The following is an 18728-nucleotide window of genomic DNA, read 5'->3' as shown; positions in this document are numbered from 1 at the left end:
GTGTAGAACAAAATGGGGGCCCGCCTAAATTATTCGACGGCTGTGTCAAAACGCTTGCAATTAGAAAGATTAAATACTAATTAATTAAAATATTGACGGAGGTTGTTGATTAATGAAATTATCAGTGTTTAGACTAATTAGTAAAATTTTATCAGAGACTTATAGGGAATGATGAACAAGAAAATAAGTATCAATTCTTAACGGCTCATGTTTATCGGATAATGCAATCAAGAAAGAAATTCAAGTGTTCTCTGACGTTTGAAATTGGAAAAGAATTATGAGATACGTCAGTGTTGTCCCAATAAGCTGTAAAACGGTAAAGAAGCAATAAAATTTAACTGCATTATACCTGTTTTATGACTGGATTACCGTTGGAATAAGCTGGAGATCAATGTCGAAGAAACCAGCTGCAGTGATTTTCGGCAAAGAATTTGATATTTCCATCATGAGCACATTAACCTGACAAGAAAAGTCCGTTTTAACCTAATGCATTAGTTTAAAAAAATAATATTTAAAAAAATACCTGATTCTGATGGGTAAAATCTTTAAGTTGAAATCTGCGCAGCTTCTTGGTTAAATCAATAGCCTATTCACAAGAGTTAAATTAATGCAAACTGAGTAGTAAAATAATTAGGGTGGTACCTCTTGACGAATTCGGTGTGGAATATTTGCCGCAAATATGAAAGCCACAAAATGAACGAGCAATACAATCAAATTCAGAGTAACGGCCGCCGTCCACTGGCCGTCTTTTAATTCAATCATCAGAAAGAATGAAGTGCTGATTACTCGAATGAAAATCGGGGCAATCAGGACAAGTAACAAACAACCAAAGCAGCGGTTAAACTGATGGACAAAATCAATGGCCATGAAATAATGGCGATTCCATTTAGCTATGACAACATCGATGTTTTCAAAAGATTGCTGGTCATCACTTGAAATGAATTTCGTCATTTCTTGGCCAAGAATCTGAAGCATAGTAGAGGCCATCCGTCCGAAGCAGAAAAATAATACGCCGGCCAGCAAAATAACGATAATAAAACCCCGTTGAAACGAGTAAATCACCATTTTCCACATATCGACATCGGCCATAAAGAAGGCGGAAATCGACTGAAAACCAATTGCCAGATAGCTCTAGACATAAAAAGAAATTAACAATTAATTCATTTTAAAGTTATAAAACTCACAATGATGGCGAAAAAGAGTCCTGATCGGAAAATGGCGCGAAAAGCTTCAAAATCTTTCAATTCGAATTGATTAATTCGTTCCATGCGATGGAAAATGCGAGCAAGATGTTTCCAGCGAACTGTCGTAATGGCCAGGAGGACCGTGTGAGCTGCTATCGAGGAAAAGACACTGTTGTACGTAGTTATTCCATAATTCCATTGCCAAGCCGTGGTGCGATTATTTGTAAAGAATGGACTTTTTTCTCTTTTCTCTATCGAAATCAACATCAATCCGGATGCGACATTTAAGCAGTAGAGAATCCAGCCAAAGATGTAAACCATCCAAACGGGTAAAGTTGTTGGTTCGTCAGTGTTCTTCATTCCCAATGGAATTCCACAAATGTTTATGGCGATCAAAACGGGACGGAAACATTTTTCAAAGTTGATGGTCTCGTCTTTGAAAGAGTCCAGCACCTTGTCAACTAACCGTCGCAACATGTTTCGCTCGACTGTCGCCACTATACACGTTCAATATTATAGATTGACAAAATAACGGTCTAATAAATAAAAAGTGGCAATAAAATTAAGTGCATTACTCTCATTTCCTGTCGTACCCTATCAACTCATTTGAATGATCAAATTAAATATGCGTGCAGTACAAACGGGAGTAGAACGCAAACAACTCACACACCTGACTAGCATCGATGACTCGACATGTTTCTTCTAACGCATTACGTTAATAACTTCAAATAAAACGAAAGTGTCACGAAACAGTTTTAAAAATGAATTCTAAATTGCCTACAAACGCACAAGCTATTTCGACTGAAGTAATACAATGACGTAACTGATTATAACGCCGAAAACACTTAGCAAAACGGACGGTGTCACCTTATAGACGCCTAGAGGATGGGCAACCAACGGATCAGCTTGAAGTCTCCACAGAAAAGATCGAAGCAAGTCACGATCTCCTTTGTTCATTCGATTCCAATTTTGGCTCAGCAAATCATTCAAAGCCGTTCGAAACTTATTAACCGACCGATGGAGCTGCGAAGATATTAGCATAGTAGAAAAGAAACGAAAAAGGATAGCTAACAAATTCAGAATGTAGGAGAGAACTGGGCCAACGGATCGCATCCTCAAGGCATCACCCAAATTGTAAAGTACCGAATAAAGAAGCGCCGTTATGAAAAATATAGCCCCAGCTTGACTGTAGACCATGAAGGAACCGAAAAGAAAATCGGCTCGATTGACCATTTTACCAATTTTTTCGAAACGTGTCCAGATGCGAAGAATCGGAACGTCAAGTTGCCAAGTTGACAGTTCAGTCGATAGGGATTTCTTCAAAGGATCTAATTTGCCGGCTATTAAGGAAAGTCTAGATTGAATAAACAAATCATCAGCGTCTTTTCCCTTATCAAAAAGAGCCCTGACGTCATTTTCTAAACAGCTAACGGCGAGTGCGGTGTGATAATAAGTGAACGAAGGAATGAAATCACCCAGTGACGTAAGGATCCAGGTCAACACAATCGACGTTAAATGAACTGAGCCAATGACGATCAAAGGAATTACTTGGCGAACGGCGGGATAGGTGGAGATGAGATACGATGATTCCGGATTATTAGAAATATCCATTCCCAATGCGATAACGGAAGCTAGAGTTATGACAGCGTAAATTCCATACATCATTAAATGCATTTGCTTTGACTTGCACATGATGCAATTCGGATTTAGGTGGACGATTTCGATTTCTAATTGCCGCCAATCTTTGAAAAAGTTGAGAAATTTCCTCCGCAAACGAAGGCAATGCACCTGGATGACGATACCCAACACAATCGGAATAAACCACAACATGTTGGGTATAATGGCGTGAATGTTTGGCGCTTTCTCGATTCCCAAAAGCAACTGCATCAGTTGGAACGAGGTGACGGCTACGAGCAGAGAGAACGAAAGAGCGATTGAAAAGTACCGCAGGAATTTACAAATACGACGAGGATTGTTTTTGGAAATGGGAAAACACCAGTCCAGCAAAATCCCAGAGTAGTGGGTCAGTTTCCACAGCGGCCGTAGAGTTTCGTCCAGTGTTATGTTGGTCGCTAGTCCGTTGGCTTTGCGGATTCGCTGATTGCGCAATCGGGATAACATTTCAACATCTGCCAACAAAAAATTCCATTAAAATTGTAAAAACAAACAGAATTGCGAAGAGAGTTACCTTGAATTTTATTCGCCATCTTTTGTTTGACTTCCGGTGGGCTAAACAGGATCGTGAGAAATCTAGGGAGGGTCTAAATGACATGAACGGTAGTGTCCATGTTTCACGTCAAATTGAAAGGTGTCAAACAAATGCAAGGCCTAACAACAGGAACACGTCCATGCACATTGTGAACCCTCGCGACGACGCATTACAACATAAAACTACGAAACGACAACCAACGCTTTGGTGTACAGGCAAATGAATCGGATAAATATTATTCTTTATTAAAACAACCGTAGGTATATATATAGGTATTGTACAACAGTTGGAAATATTACGTAATTAATTAGTCGTGTTTCCGGCCGGAATAAAGGCTTACTTGTTAAATTGCCGTCATCGATTCGTCTTCAGAATCTGAATAATCTGACTGTTGGTCGCTAATATTCAAAACGGGAACTGGAGGTGCCGGCCGTTTGACGGATTGTTTCGGAAGCGGTGGAGGTGGGTGGTGAGGTTCCGGCGGAGAATCGTTCGCCAAAGGATTGCGTCGAGAAACGTTCTGGAACGGGAAAAACTCTTGAACGTATCCGTTATTCACTTTGCCGTTGGCTCCCTTTTCATCCAAGTTGAAATCCGGGTTGTTTTCCACTCCAATGATTGAATCACCACTACTCTGACTATACCAACACATTAAGTGTCTAATTATTTATGTAAGAAAATTAAATGTACCTCATGTTGTCAAAGCTGTTGTCGTGATTCGAGTTGGACGAGAGTTCCAGACTTACAATCGGATTAGACACGCCTTTGTGATGTTGATTAGGTACAATTCCAGCATCGTTCAGACTAGATCCTTGCGAGCCAAACGACGGGCGAGCAAGGAGACCCTCCAGTCGACGTTTGAGCCTGTAAGAAAATGTTTCTCAGTTCAACAGCAAATTCTGCTAATCAATTTTGAATGGGAAAGTTTACTCTGATTTGGAGAAAAATAGAATGCCGAGGAGAATAAAAGCGATAACCAGGGCTACGCAAGCGACAATAAAAAGGATCTTGAAAATGGCTTCCGAAGTGTTGGTCTCCGTCGGTAATGGACCGATGGATACCAGATTTAATCCTACGCCTAGGCAAAGAGCTATAAGCTCATTCTGATGCTCATCTTTCATTCTGTAGAAAATAAGATATTATAAGAGCCTTTGACACAATTTTGTGATCGGGACTCACGCAATAATCACGTTGGCAAGGACAGGTTCCGCCTCTGCTTTTGTCTCGTCGATAAAGTGGCTCAGAGCAGAGTTGTAAGAAGTGTTACCCGTCTGCGCTATTCCAGCATCGTATCCTATTACTTTTTCGACGTTACATTTGAAGCCGAGCGTTGTCGTAAAAATGGATTCAATCTATAATTTAATCAAATAAAAAATAACGCCAAAACTATTTGAGATAAATTGATGTTAAAAACTTTCCTCTGATCTCCCTGCTTCAACTTCTTTCTGAGTGTTGTCAAAAACAATGTCCACTTTATTCTCTTGAGTGACGACGTAAATCTTGATGGCCTTACGACTAGAATGCTTCACTGCGTTGCATACAAGATTTACGTGATATTTATTGAAATTGTAGTAAAGATTAAGAAGTAATTACGAACCTTTGTCTTCACAGGTAACGTTCAATGTGAAATAGCCTTTCATGTCGGTCTGCACGGTGAATAACAAGGTGATCCATTTATCTTGATCAATCCGGAATGGTGGTTTATTCACGTCTGCTAGCCCCACAGACGACTGACTAACGGTAAATTCATCTTCAATCTTACAGGTGACAGCATCGTTTTCATCTGGATCAGTTATCTTTAAGAAATCAAGTGTCAATTCAACTTACAGGCAGATTTTATCTTGAAAATTGTTTTAATTACCGTCATTGGAAATACTCTTTTACCCGATGAATCACCCTGAGTAATTCCACCGGACAAGGAACCGGAAAATTCCGGGTCACAGTCGTTCACATCCACGATCTATTTTCAAGCCAAAGCCACCCAGAATAAAAATACCGCTCACTACATAACTATTGTCTGTTTTTACTTACGTTGACGGTAACGTTGAGGTATTGTCCCACAGTAAAGTCAATTTCCGAACAAGATCCCACCACAGGTCTGTTGGTGCATTCGTTAGTAGTATAGATAACGACGTAAGGAATGGTTGGAGGATTTTCACGATCCAGCGTCTTTTTAGTTTGAAGTTTGTTGACAGTTTTGTCGGGAACATCAAAGTACTCATTATTCCCACCTGGGTTCGAAAAATTACACAAACGATTTACAACATATCCGAATTAATAAAACTATGAATTGGTTAATTACACACGACATAGTAGCAAACGTCATAGGGACTTTCCCCAGGGAAAAGATTAATGTTATCTTGATCTATTGCGCTTTGAAACGTCTTGTTTTCCATCTGGTTTTCTGTCCATTCAAAATGTCACATCATTACCATTTTATTTTGAGAAAATATTATTAAAAAACTACGATTTTACCCGTGAAGCTTAAAGACTGGGCGTTCGACTGGAAATAAGGCTTTTGTTTGTTACTCAATCGCACGTTGATTCTCAAATTCATTTGGTTGCTAAGAGTGCTGGGCACGCCCTTGTCTGTAGCTATCACGACCAGCTATTAAACAAAATAAACACTTCATTTAATCATACTTTTAATAATTAAATACACCAACTTACGTTGTAATAACTTTGAACGTCACGGTTCAACTCGCTATTTAAAGTAACTTGACCCGAGTCCTTGTTTAACCCAAAAACATCGTTGATGCTGTCATCTAAACAACAGAAAATTAAAATTAAGCAAAAGGCCATTTTTCATAATTAATTAAATATATACGTACTACTCCAGGTGTAGACGACTTTCCCATTATCTCCTTCATCGCTATCGGAGGCTTTAAACGTGAGCTGCGAATTAGTTCCGTTGTATAGTAAAGGCAGACCCACGATTGAATTCTCCGGCACTTCGAAAACCGTGTTGTTGCTATCGGGAAACACGAATTGTGGGAAATTGTTATTGACATCCAAGACGCAGATACGATACGTCGTGTTCATGGAACACTGGGAAAATTCTATGTCGTCACCCTGATCGCAAGCCTGATGTCGAAAAACAATTAAGCAACACTTTTAGTCAACTTTCAATCAATCAAAGTGATACCTGTACGGTTATGTCATAACTGCCGGTACAGTCGAGCATTTCTGGAACGTTAAGGAACACTTTTCCCATGGAATTGTCGACTGTTTCCAAGCGGAAGAGGTCCTTGCATTTATCGGGCTGGTTACCACCCACTCGAGTTTGTCCGTGCAGCGTGAACGTCAACTGTGTGTTTGGACCGGCGCTGTCTTTGTCGAATCCTTGAATCGAAGCCACCAATTCGTTCTACAATTTAACAAAGACATGAAGGAAGTCCAAATTGAACTGGATGAATGATTGACATACCATAGTCAACGATTCCAATGGTGACGCACAACATCCGTTAGAATCGACTGGACATGAAAGTGTCGGTGCGTTGTCGTTAACATCCATCAACCTAAAAATGAATTCCATTAATTATGTCGTTATGGAGTTTTATGGAAACTCTTCTTACGTGATGTTGATTCGTTGGAAGGTGGACAAACTGCCGACTTGATATTAAAATCAAAATAAGAACAAGATTCACAAAATAAATAGTTATTGAAATATTTACGGGTAATTCCTTGGCGGTAATTATCACGGGCTTCAACCACGATGCTGTAGCTAGTTTTCTTATTATCGAAATCGAGCAACTCGCAATTCCTCACCGTCATCTCGCCAGTGTGCAAATCAATGGCAAACTCGTCGACTCCTTCAGAATTTTGCTGTGACAGCAGGAAACTCACATTCCCGTAAGCTCCTATTCATCAAAACGTCAATTTTGTCTTTGCTCAACTTGAAATAAAAATGGTACCTATGTCAGCGTCGATAGCTGTCAACTTGGAAACAATCGTGCCATCTTTGGTTGATGAATGAGTACTGCATTCCGGAATCGTCACTTGGCTGGGCGTCACCGTCAACACTGGCTCGTTGTCATTGACATCTATGACGTTAATTTTGATCTAGAAATTCAACTGTATTATCTCTGGGTCTGGATCAAGGGAAATTGTAAACATACATTTGAATTAGACGACCGAGCTGGCGTTCCACTGTCAGTTGCCATCACTTGGCATAAAATCACGTCATTTGTTTCTCGATCGATTAGCCCCGTCGTGGTCAACTGTCCGTTTTTATCGATGGCCACGTCATCACACAAACTGCATAATAGAAATGTCAATATTTCATCTTAGCTGATAAGTTTAAATGATTAAATACCTGAGTGAATAAGTGATGGTATTGTTAACGTCGACGTCTGTAGCCCGGACAGATCCGAAAACTGTTCCAATGACCGTGGCATTTCCTTCCACGATGGAAAACTCTTTGTCCAACACATCAAAGACGGGATCGTTATCGTTCACGTCTTCAATATTCACCACAACATAAACTGTCAAAATATTCAATATGATTAAGTGAATTTCACAATGTATAAGTCGATTTACACTTACGCTCGTCTTTGTTGCGGTTGATGGCCGTTTTGCTGTCCGTGATCGTGAGGCACAGATCTACAGAGTCGAATTTCTCACGGTCGAGTGGCGTATTCTTGCAATCGTTGCAGTTGCCCGGTGATAGAGATGAATCGCCAACTTGGAGACTGGCAGTCACTGAAGTAACGATTCTTGAAAACTCTTTGGTCCAAGCTCGACTCTTCAACACCAGCACAAACGATTTCTTCCATTCTGGATCGGGATTACTGATCAGTGCACGATTTTTGAAGAATTTCGAATTGTCCCAGTTGATGGAGAATATCAAATTAGGGTTGTCGTCCTTATCAGAAGCCGTAACTGTAGTCAATTCAAACGCAGTGTCGACATTTTCTGTCACGCTGAACGTGACCGTGCCAGGCTAAACAGAAAAAAGTGTCAATAAATCAGCAAATGAAATTGGGACCAAAACTAACCGGCGAGAAAGCAGGGGGATCATCGTTAAGATCTTGAATGTTGATTACTAAATTAGCAATTGTTCTCTGTCCGTCGTAATTACCATCTAATGAAAGAGACAACCGTATCGGTGAGATGACCAAGATGAACTGAGAGAAAGAGGACCATCAGGGAGGAGTTTATATACTCCTCCCTGACGCCATCTTGGATTTTTACTTTCAACCCCTTTAAGGGGGATGGGTCATCAAAAGCCAAGGTCAGTTTTAATTTAAATATTTTACTTTTGTCGATAGCCTGGACAGTGTAGGTTAACATGGACGACGTAGATTCCCGATCAATGTTGCTCGACGTGCGAATTTCACCCGTCGTGTCATTAATGACGAAATAACGACCTGCGTCGAAATTCTCCACAATAGAATACCTGCAAGTAAATGAACAAGTGATTTCGATTGAGTTTTCACAACGTGGTCCGCAACTTAAATATTTAAATTTTTTCATTTTTTTCCAAAGTGATTTGTATATTTAAATTTTGGCTACAAGCAAGAACAGTAGGAGAGGGGGAGGAGCTAAGCTTTCGCGCGCGACATTTGTTTTAGCTATTAGCATAAATTGAATATTTACTATTTTCACTTTTCCCTCTTTGTTTTTTATTTTTATGCAAATGTGCACGTGTCATTTATGCTGATTTTGCCTAATTGACTGCCACGTGGTATGTACGTAAATTTACATATTAAATATACATACATATACATATTTATGCACGTAAATTTACATATTTAAATTTTGGATGGTAGGCACCAAGCAAATGTAAAATGGTAAAAGGAAGATTTCGCGCGCGACCTTTTTTAGCTAATAATTAGCATACATTAAACATTCATTTTTTTCCCCTTTTCTTTGTTTTTAATTTTTCTATTTTTATGCTAATTTGCACGTGGCGTTTACCTTATGCTGGGCTGACCGAAACCTGGGCTGATGTCGGCGTCTGTTGCATTTACCGTTGTCACCAAGCTGCCTACCGCTAGATTTTCAATTATATTAGCCGTAAATTCAGATTGAGTGAAAATAGGCCTGTTATCGTTTATGTCGTTGGAGTACAAGTTGACGACAGAAGTGCTGTACCGATTGCCGGACGATTCCTTCGCTATAACCTAATATAAAAATTAATGATGATGTGTGAATTTGCAGATTAATGTTGGCTTTCTTTACATACCGTGAAGGTGACGTTGCGTTTATTGCTATTCTCGTAATCTAACAAACCAGAAGACGTTATCCTTAGGGAAAAGGTTCCATTATTACGGCCGGTGCTAGGACTCAATTCGAGGTGTGATTTAATCTCCGGCGAACCTTCGATCGACATGACATAAGAACCAGAGTCTTTCTGTGTTTCATAACAAGTTGAAGTCAAATAATTGAATGTTTCAGCCATTGATAAACGACAGAGTGAAGGAATTACCAGATCAGGATCAAAGACTAGGATGTCCATTTGTGACAGCCGACCCACGAAATCTTCATCGACGCTAGCAAAGTTGTAGACGGGTTTGTCGAAGATTGGCAGATTGTCGTTAATGTCGTCGATGAAGACGGTCGAGTAAGTCACGCTCTTAAATGTCGGGAAATTCCGGCAAGTGGCTGTAATGCTTAGATCAAAGTAGGAGTCAAAGTCTTCGACGTCACGGTCAATCAGTTTGGCTATTTTCACTTCACCGGTCGTTGGATTAATCGAGAAACTGCCTCTAGGATCTGACAGAAAGTTGATCACTGGTTATTGTAGAAATGTAATTAGGGAAATTAAAGACCTACCGACTAACGAGTAATCAATTGAATCGTTCACTGAAACGTCACCGTCTTGAGCTTGAACAGAAAACACGATCTCATCCTAAATTGAATAATGAGAACATCAACTTAAATAAAGTGATAAATTTGATTTGGAATGATTTAACTTACAACAGGCAGTTCTTCCGGAATGTTTTTGAAGGGTACTTCCAGTTTCCACACGGGTGCCGAATCTTTTTCGTCAATCACGTTGAGAGCAACTTGAATTGATCCCGTCAAACCACCTCTGTCCTGTATACACACACCAGAATTCATTTTAATTGCATCTTTTTAAAAATGATTTGCGAATTTTAATTATTACCGTCACGATCATATTGAACAAGTAAAATTGTCCCGCTTCATAATCTAATTTTTTGGTGACACTAAATTGTCCGTTTTGAGGATTCATGGTGAAATTAGATCCATCACCACCAAGAGTCTGAAATAATTTAAACCACTTCAAAATTTGTTTGGAATTTCGTGTTGATTAATTCATTTACCACAAAACTGTAAATTAAATTGGAAACATCTCCTCTATCGCCATCGGTCGCTTCAAAATCATAAACAAGTCCATTGTTATTCTGCTCATGAATATATAGGACACAATTAAAATTTAAACGTTTCTAAAAATTAAAATTCAGTTACCTCTGAGAAATTCAGCGCTGAAGGGGGATACTTGGAAAAGAACGGCCTATTGTCGTTCATGTCCATAATGTTAAAATTAAGTGGTTTGACTGCAGGCAAAGGTTTCGAAATATAGAAAGTGCACGAGTACGAGTTATTATCGCCACTTTCGTAATCAAACTCTTTCATCGAGATAATGTCCACCATCCCATTCTTTGGGGTACCCATTCGCAGAACAGTTCCGCAACCATTGAGCAATACCGGATCGTAAGATTCATCAGCACCTGGAATATTTTAATAAGCCATTATTATTAAAAGTGATAACACAGTTATTGACTATTAACGCCAATGAAATAACTGGTGAAAGAAGTTTCTGCTCGTTTAATTAAAAATAAAACAAATTTTCACCTTGGGTGTAGTAGAGAACGGCCAGAGTCGTGTTCCCTGGCACATTTTCTTCGACGTCCAATTGATTGGCTGTAACGGTAACATTAACGTGCCCAAATGCCGCGCTAGTGGGCGGAGGTAAACCGATCCAAGGATTTTGCCATTGCGCACCTATTAAGTAACAAATAAATAAACTTTTATTTTATTGACAAGACAAAATCTGAGAGTTACCCGCTGAAGAAATGAAGAGAAAATACAGGAACCCGCTGACCACTTTTGGATGTAGAACCATTCTTCTGAAAACACTCGTTCGTTTGGAAATGTGTACGACTGTATGAATTTTTACCAAGGGAAATTGACGCAAATGAAAAATGACACAACAATCTCTGGCAAGCGATGAGACACGTCTAAATGTTTTCGTTTTATCTCGGACGTTGCATTACTTAAATATGGCTGATGGGTTGGGCAAGATTTTTCAAGATAAGACAACGTCAATTATGAGAGTTAATTGGGAATTATCTGGTATGTCCAGCTTAAATCTTCAGGTATTTAAGTCGATGAATAATAAGTGGCAATCAAAACCTACCGACTGGATCGCATTCAATTTGGCATAGGCGTGTCAGTGCAAACAATACAGCACAGGGAGGCAAGAAATTCCCCTTGCGTTCCGTTACCTAGGCAATCTTATCTCCAACAAGTTAAATATGTACAGCTCAAGTGTTTTGGATTGTAAAAATAGGAATTTGGTTTATGGCCAAGCAGTCAAATTATAATGGTTGAATCTATCAACAGTTGCTTGAAACGATAGACTTTCATCTTGACTCGTTTTTAATTATTCATTGATTCAAATTAGCCAGATGCGCAACTCTTATTCATCGAAAAAGAACATATTCTTTTTGCACCTAGTATAAAATTAGTTTTAGCAGAGATAACAGATCAGAGATAACGAAAACAGTACGCAACCGTCGTTGGGACATCTAGTGTCAAAATAATTATAAAAGATGATTCAATTAATAACCTACAAACCTCTAGGATGAAAAGGTAAATTGGTTACCGCCACTGAAGAGAATCTGGACGCCTAAACATAAAAAATAGCAGGTTAATCTATTCAAAACTCTAATCAGAACTTCCTAATATTCACTTTAAGTCATGTTGATGACGGAAAATTCAAATTGATGTATTTGAGAAATGGTTATTTACAAGACGGTCATTTCACGATGATTCAACAACAGATATTGAATCATTTTGAACCTGTGAACCTATTGAATTAAGTGTTTGTCTGGTGAATTTTTTGCCACTTGGCTACTAACGACGTCATATCTGATGACATTTTTGTCCGTTTAATCCCCTTGACGGGTTCGTTACTCGTTTCTTCTTCTACGACCAAAGTAGTCGACTCGGCCACTGAGGCGATTGCTATCTCTGCTGGTGTTGCAACCTCCGGTGCTACTGCTGGCTCGACTGGGACGACTGGTGAATTGGGTGTAACAGTATCCAGAGAAGCCAGATCGGTGTAGAACGAGTTCAATGCCGAGTCTAAACATTCTGCAACATCTTCACTTTTGGCAACTACAGTGCATTCTGCAGGCGGGGTTGAGGGTCTCTCACCGTCCGAATCTTCTAGCACCATATCGATGACTTGATCTTGATGAGTTTCTGGTTTGACTGTTTCTTCTTTAAACTTGTTTTCCATTTTATCCAGCCATTCTTCTAGAAAATCTGTCTCGAGTTTCTTTAGGTTCCAGGCTTCTTTCAAGATTTCCAACTGGGCAGTTAATTGTTCAGTTGAAATTCCAATAGAGGGTAGTTCCTGCGAGCTCAAGTGATTCTCCAATCGTGTGATTTTTTGGGCAACAGTTAATGGAGCAACTGGCGGTACAACCACTAATGGTTTCAGGATTTCTCCTGCAATGAACTGGACTTTTTGAACAGGAGTAGAAACCGGGATATCTTCTTTCTCTTGGAAACCCAATCCCTTGAAAGTGTTGACGATTTTAAGTGGCGAATCTGGTCTCACCTCGAGATCGAGAACGGGATGGTGAGTAAGAGGGAAAAACTTTTTAAAATCATTGCCGAGCTTCGGGCGCGAGTCGTTGGATTGTTGTGGACGCCTTCGAAATAAAGGAATAAAAGTTTCCGTTTTGTGATCTGGAGGAACTTCCATTTCAATGGCTGCAATAATACTGTCGACATCGATAGTCAAGCGACCGTTGGTTTTGGCCTGTGCTAATTCTGGTCCAGTTTTGAGATTCTTTTCAGAAGCACCGATTTTAAAGCTCACTTTTCCTTCTTCTTTCTTCATTGGTTCAGGAACGTTTAGCTTTTCAACTGTAGGTGTTGATACAGCAACAAAAGTTCTAGATGATTGCAGATGAAAAGGAATTATAATGTTTTCTCACAGTAAATTTAATTTTGAAAATTAGTACTTGATTGGAAGTTCTTGCTTTATTGCAGAATTCCCTGGTGGGACAGCTTTACTTTCTTCCTGGATGCTTGGATTTGTGTTTACTTTAGTTGATGCAACGCTGGACTTAGACATAGGTGGTTTTAGCAGGTCCTGGGGTTTTTCCCAAGTCAGCTCGTTTGTGAGTGTATGCCAAAAGTAAGGTTGTCCTGATTGAGGATCCCATAGCTCTTGCCAAACTATTTTTAAATAAATTTTTAGAAAAGTAAATTCAAGGGTTAAAACAAAAACATTTACCCGAAGGAGTTGTAGGTGCTGGAACCTCTTCCGTTGATTTGATTTCATTCATAAAATCTTTAAATTCCGAATCTTCGTCTTCTTTATTGCTATCTTCATCGTCAGAATTGTAGTGTCCCAACAAAGCATGGAGTTTATTGGTTGGTGCACTAGGAGCTACAGGAGGATTGCCCATTGGAGGGTTGTTTTGAATTGAAGGACTCTGCGATCCTTCAGTATCGTTCATTAATTTTTTACTTTAGTATTTTACGGACAAAAATGATTTACCTTCATCATCAAGCTGAAGAATTTGTCTTCTATTTTTAGGTCTCCATCTAGAAGCCATTTTGTATGCACTTTCAAGTATTTTGTTTGTCTTTCTATGTCAATAATGCTTTCGCGTTTCTTTCGGTTTGTCAAAAAATAAACATAACATTTTTCGTCTGCTGTTCATGAAATCGATGTTTTCAGGTTTTCATATTTGGATTTTAACATTAAAATACACGATTTCACCTTTTAAAAAATGTCTTTAAATTTACACAAAAAATGTTCTCCACTTTTGCTGTAATTAATGTAAAATTTCCAAGGTTTTTTTTTCCATTTTTCATTTTTTAGACTTGAAAGTCCGCCGCCATGCGGATATAACAACCAATCAAACCATTGTAAAATTTAGCCGACTTGTTTTCCGTCTGCAGTTGAAAATCTCGTAAATCGAGGTTGCTTTAAGTCATAATTATTTACTCGCTCCCGGTTAAAGAATTTCAACTGAAAGTACTTAGTGTATGGGGAATTTACAATAAAGAATAATCGCCAACGATAAATAGTTACGATTGATTTGCAAATTTTATGATGCATCTGCACTTTTAAACATGTAAATTATCATTGCAGTGAGTTCTGAACAAGGATCGTGGAGCAATATCGTTTTCCGATGTGCAGTAGCAACTGGAGCTCATCCCATTGATCTTACCAAGACACTGATACAATTAGGGCATGAACCCTTGGCGCCAGTACCTACCAGGACATTTTTTGGTAGACCTGCTCTCGGTCTTCCTAATGTGTTCCAATACAGTAAGAAAGAGAGAGTGTACTTGAAACATGTTTTGCAATCTAATGTGATCTGTTTTTTTTCTTATTTTCTAGTTGGATACATAAAGAAACGAGATGGATTTTTCGGCCTCTACAGAGGACTTGGTCCTAAAATGTGTGCAACCATCATTAAAGGCATGGCATTTCAGAAAGCCACTGAATTATTCATAATTCATGTGGAAGGCAAAAAAGAAAAGTATGTGACTCAATTCACATTTTTATCATTATGTGCATGTAATGTATTATTACCTTTTGTAGAAAAAGGGACCCATTCACAGCTGATGATGAAGAAGAAGAGGAAGAAGTGGCGGCTGATGAAACATTCTCGACATTCGCGTTGACTCTCTGTCGTAACGTTACTGCCACTACAGCATCTATTATTGCCAGTCAACCTTTCCACGTTATTGCCGTACGAACCATGGCTCAATTCGTCGGGGAAGAGCAAAAGTATACGTAAGTAAATTCTCTCGATAGTCGCATCTTTTGGCAATTAACTAATACCCCATCTTTGTAATCATAGTGGGGTCTTTGCATCTGCAAAAGAAATTTACCATGAGAGTGGGATTGCAGGATTTTTCCAAGGAGTTACCCCTAGAATTATTGGAGAACTTTTGGCACTTGTGCTGGCTTCGTCCGCCAGCTTTACTGTCAGTACATATATTCTCGGTGACCCGCGCTACAGAGCAACTCTTAAAACAACTTTCGGGGTAAAAACAAACCTTGGATGATTTCACTTTTGATTTTTTGTTAATTGCTCTAAATTTTTCCTTTCAAGTTTTTGTCAACGTCGCTGACGTATCCGTTCCATGTCATGTCTGCTTGTATGGCAGTAAACAATTCTGGTTTGGCCGCTGGTCAACCCCCTCACATGCCCATCTACGTCAATTGGACCGACTGCTGGTCGCATTTGTCGCGCACCAATCAAATGAAACGAGGCTCGTCTATCGTTTGGCGTTACTACACTGGAACAACTGCCGTTTTGCGGCCAAATTAAGTTCCAGTCGGCTAGACTCTTGGATACGGAGGTGATTCTAATCAGGAGGATTTCAATTATTTGTTTTCTTTTCGAATTTCGAAGTCGAATAAGAGCATAGGATCATTCAAGTATGTTCATTCACAATCTCTTTTTTCTTTGTAGATTTTGATAATTTCTTGATAGATTTGGGGTCTGGAAAACTTATTTTCCTGTTCTTGAACTTTCCCGGTAGAATGGTCAATCATAATTTCTCACATCATGTTAGTTTCAATAGTAGTAAACCAGAAGGATCGCACATGAAAATTGTCCAAACAGTGAACTCCCTCGACAAACTGTGTGACCCGCTAACTCATCTGCCGTCATGAAAATAAAAACCAATTAGACCTTACGAAATGTATCATTCTGTGCGTTGCTGTACCTTGACAGAACGTATGTATACGACTATTGTCCGTACTGAAGGACGCACTGCTTGATGATTTGGTTTAATAATTGATCTTGTTCGATTTGTGACGCTCGGCCATCGATCTTCCAGTTCAATTGAAATGGAGCCTGGATCTTACCAACTGAAGCTGCTCATTCGCAATCGATTTGGAGTTCTAGGTTAACGCGTTTTGTTTGCTCCCTTTACCATTTGCCAGCAAATGTCGTCAAGCAATCAGAGTATTTTACAACCAGAGTTAAAATTACAGGAGGATTTGGCTGCCTTCAAAAAGAATGTAGACAACATGTTCCTTATCACCATGGGTATCTTCGTCTTTTGTAAGTTTTGGCATTTTTCTCAATTTAATTGGTTTTTAAAGTCATTTTTTATTTTTTAAGGTTTACAAGGTGGATTTGCATTTTATGAATCATCATGTGTCCGACCCAAGAATGTCATCAACGTCCTGTTTCGCAACTACGTCGATTCAAGTAATTATTAATCTACCAGATAAAATTATATTGCTGTTTGTTGGTTTCATTTAAAAGGTATCAGCGTGATATTTTACTTCTTGACGGGCTATGCGTTAACATTCGGTGGGGGTGAAAATGGCTTCTGTGGGACGCGATATTTTGCTTTGGTAGGCCTGCCCGAGGACAAAATGGCACATTGTTTTTTCCAGTACACGTTCGCAGCCACGGCAACATCAATCGTGAAAGGAATCGTGCACGAACGCTGCACTACCACGGCCTTTCTTTGCTACACTTGTTTGATTTCAGGTTGTGTATAATTCCTTGCTTAGAATGTATATACCTAAAACTCACGCTGCCTCTTTACATTTCAAATGTTTAGGCTTCACTTACCCGGTTTCGTCTTATTGGGCGTTGTCAGAAAATGGCTGGCTTAAGGTATTGGGTTTCGAGGACTTTGCCGGAAGTGGATCAATTCATGCGTATGCTGGGGCAGCAAGTTTAGCAGCTGCCTACATGACCGGCCCACGACACGATCGATTCGAAAAGGACGGGAAAATGAACAACATTCCTTTCCATTCTGTTCCGGTCATTAAAACCTTGTTCCTGTTAAGAATTAATCAAATAACTCGGTTATTTTTTTTTAACCTATCCGGTTTAGCAAGCGTTTTTAGGCTCGTTCTTCTTTGTTTTGGGTATGCTCGCTTTTAACACAGGATCAAATGGATCTATTACAAATCCGGGAGACGGAATTGTAATAGCTAAAGTTGCCATCAATACGATAGTTTGTGTTTTGGCCAGCTCAATGACAGCCATCGTTTTCCAGCGTTTTGTTTTTGAACGCTCTTGCTGGAATTTTGAAGTTGGGCTAAATGGCAGTTTTATTGGAATGGTAAGCATTATTCTTGCGAAGAGTGTGTATATTATAGCTTTGCATAACCTCAATTCTCAACTGAATCACAGATAACAATATGCGCTGGATGTAACCAGTATCAGAATTGGACTGCTCTAATTGTCGGATTTCTGAGTTACTTTGTCTACCTTATAGCACAGAAAATAATCATATTTGCCAAAAGTAATTTTGTTTTAAAAATAATGTTGTAAATTGAAAAATAATTAAACTTGAATTTTCAGTTGATGATCCTGTCGGAGGACTAGGAGTACAAATGGGAGGTGGATTTTTTGGTTTAGTCTTCGCCGCCCTATTCAAAGATGACGGTGTATTCCTTCAGCCATCGATGTCCAGCGCAAATGTATAAGCAAATATTATACCTTTCTTGTTTGAAATTGCAATAATGTTATTTCTGTTAGACCTTACTGATTAATACGGTGGGTGGAATCACTATCATGATATGGGGTTCTGGAACCATTACCTTGCTCTACGTCGTCCTACGCTACTTCAATCTTCATCGCATCAGTCTCTCCGAGGAACAAAATGGTAAATGATTTAATCTTGTAGCTTGTTTGCATCATTACTGGAATATTTGTATTGCGTTGTAGGGCTGGACGAGTTAGTTCACAAACAACAAGCCTACTGTTTTGAAGATGTGTTGGAACACCGGAGTGTCTACTCCTCTAGTAACTAAAATAATTCATTTCCTTTTTAATTTTTGCAAGTGTATTCATCCAATTAACTTGTGTCCTAGTGATTGTCCGACCAGCCAAGCGTTCCCATTCAATGGATGGAATAAATCGTCGAACACGATAAAAATGTATTTCCGCCAACGCAAGAAATGAAAATAGGAACGATTGTAGTTTATAGACGACTTCGGTTAAAGTTGTTTTTGCACTTTGTGCTTGTTGTTCAGTTCAACTAGAAATAGAACGGAACCACATATCTTAGATTAATTGATTCAATAAATATTTTATTTGTGGTGTGCCACAAGCTGACATCAGGTACCGAGT

The 18728-nt window shown here is 39.2% G+C and overlaps 5 protein-coding genes across 7 annotated transcripts; 2 read left to right on the top strand and 3 right to left on the bottom strand.

Annotated features, from left to right (window-relative positions):
* Positions 1–174: 174 nt before the first annotated feature.
* LOC124198181 (gustatory and pheromone receptor 39a-like) lies at positions 175–3593 on the bottom strand. Of its 2 annotated transcripts, XM_046593893.1 has the most exons (6): positions 3373–3593; positions 1185–3313; positions 643–1131; positions 524–586; positions 370–459; positions 175–306 (listed from the first exon to the last, which is right to left on the bottom strand). In XM_046593893.1, exons 2-6 carry the CDS (start codon positions 1659–1661, stop codon positions 241–243), a joined length of 1185 nt encoding a protein of 394 aa, XP_046449849.1. In that variant the 5' UTR covers positions 1662–3313; positions 3373–3593; the 3' UTR covers positions 175–240. The 2 variants fall into 2 exon arrangements, with proteins under 2 accessions (XP_046449849.1, XP_046449848.1); XM_046593892.1 differs by lacking the exons at positions 175–306; positions 370–459; positions 524–586; positions 643–1131 and having other exon boundaries at positions 1676–3313.
* A 24-nt stretch (positions 3594–3617) lies between these two features.
* On the bottom strand, positions 3618–11614 carry LOC124198175 (cadherin-23-like). 2 transcript variants are annotated; one of them, XM_046593879.1, is made up of 33 exons: positions 11425–11614; positions 11215–11364; positions 11140–11142; positions 10828–11084; positions 10683–10763; positions 10505–10621; positions 10315–10434; positions 10171–10246; positions 9824–10110; positions 9581–9748; positions 9313–9518; positions 8652–8791; positions 8391–8476; positions 7939–8335; positions 7709–7877; positions 7512–7650; positions 7308–7455; positions 7068–7253; positions 6969–7005; positions 6821–6911; positions 6539–6760; positions 6225–6477; positions 6064–6158; positions 5869–6001; positions 5696–5797; positions 5425–5624; positions 5255–5353; positions 4991–5189; positions 4812–4921; positions 4573–4745; positions 4324–4515; positions 4084–4257; positions 3618–4031 (listed from the first exon to the last, which is right to left on the bottom strand). In XM_046593879.1, exons 1-33 carry the CDS (start codon positions 11483–11485, stop codon positions 3737–3739), a joined length of 5166 nt encoding a protein of 1721 aa, XP_046449835.1. In that variant the 5' UTR covers positions 11486–11614; the 3' UTR covers positions 3618–3736. The 2 variants fall into 2 exon arrangements, with proteins under 2 accessions (XP_046449835.1, XP_046449834.1); XM_046593878.1 differs by lacking the exon at positions 11140–11142 and having other exon boundaries at positions 10828–11090.
* Positions 11615–12348: 734 nt separating this feature from the next.
* Positions 12349–14325, bottom strand: LOC124198180. Its single transcript, XM_046593891.1, has 4 exons — positions 14162–14325; positions 13895–14104; positions 13620–13836; positions 12349–13550 (listed from the first exon to the last, which is right to left on the bottom strand). The coding sequence occupies exons 1-4, from the start codon at positions 14217–14219 to the stop codon at positions 12461–12463; spliced, it is 1575 nt and encodes a 524-aa protein (XP_046449847.1). The 5' UTR covers positions 14220–14325; the 3' UTR covers positions 12349–12460.
* A 192-nt stretch (positions 14326–14517) lies between these two features.
* Positions 14518–16323, top strand: LOC124198186 (mitochondrial carrier homolog 2-like). The gene is made up of 6 exons (XM_046593898.1): positions 14518–14696; positions 14762–14941; positions 15014–15155; positions 15218–15412; positions 15480–15666; positions 15735–16323. Coding segments are annotated over exons 1-6 (924 nt in total). The 5' UTR covers positions 14518–14695; the 3' UTR covers positions 15954–16323.
* Positions 16324–16502: 179 nt separating this feature from the next.
* LOC124198183 (putative ammonium transporter 1) lies at positions 16503–18665 on the top strand. Its single transcript, XM_046593894.1, has 11 exons — positions 16503–16535; positions 16625–16694; positions 16755–16844; positions 16902–17132; positions 17206–17411; positions 17485–17715; positions 17787–17898; positions 17958–18076; positions 18135–18261; positions 18324–18401; positions 18470–18665. The coding sequence occupies exons 2-11, from the start codon at positions 16661–16663 to the stop codon at positions 18529–18531; spliced, it is 1290 nt and encodes a 429-aa protein (XP_046449850.1). The 5' UTR covers positions 16503–16535; positions 16625–16660; the 3' UTR covers positions 18532–18665.
* Positions 18666–18728: the final 63 nt, after the last annotated feature.

The sequence above is a fragment of the Daphnia pulex genome, chromosome 7, assembly GCF_021134715.1.
Source record: "Daphnia pulex isolate KAP4 chromosome 7, ASM2113471v1".
In the NCBI taxonomy this organism is placed as follows: Eukaryota; Metazoa; Arthropoda; class Branchiopoda; order Diplostraca; family Daphniidae; genus Daphnia; species Daphnia pulex.
The sequence above is the reverse complement of the archived record's forward strand: the minus strand, read 5'-3'. Positions and strand labels throughout refer to the sequence as shown.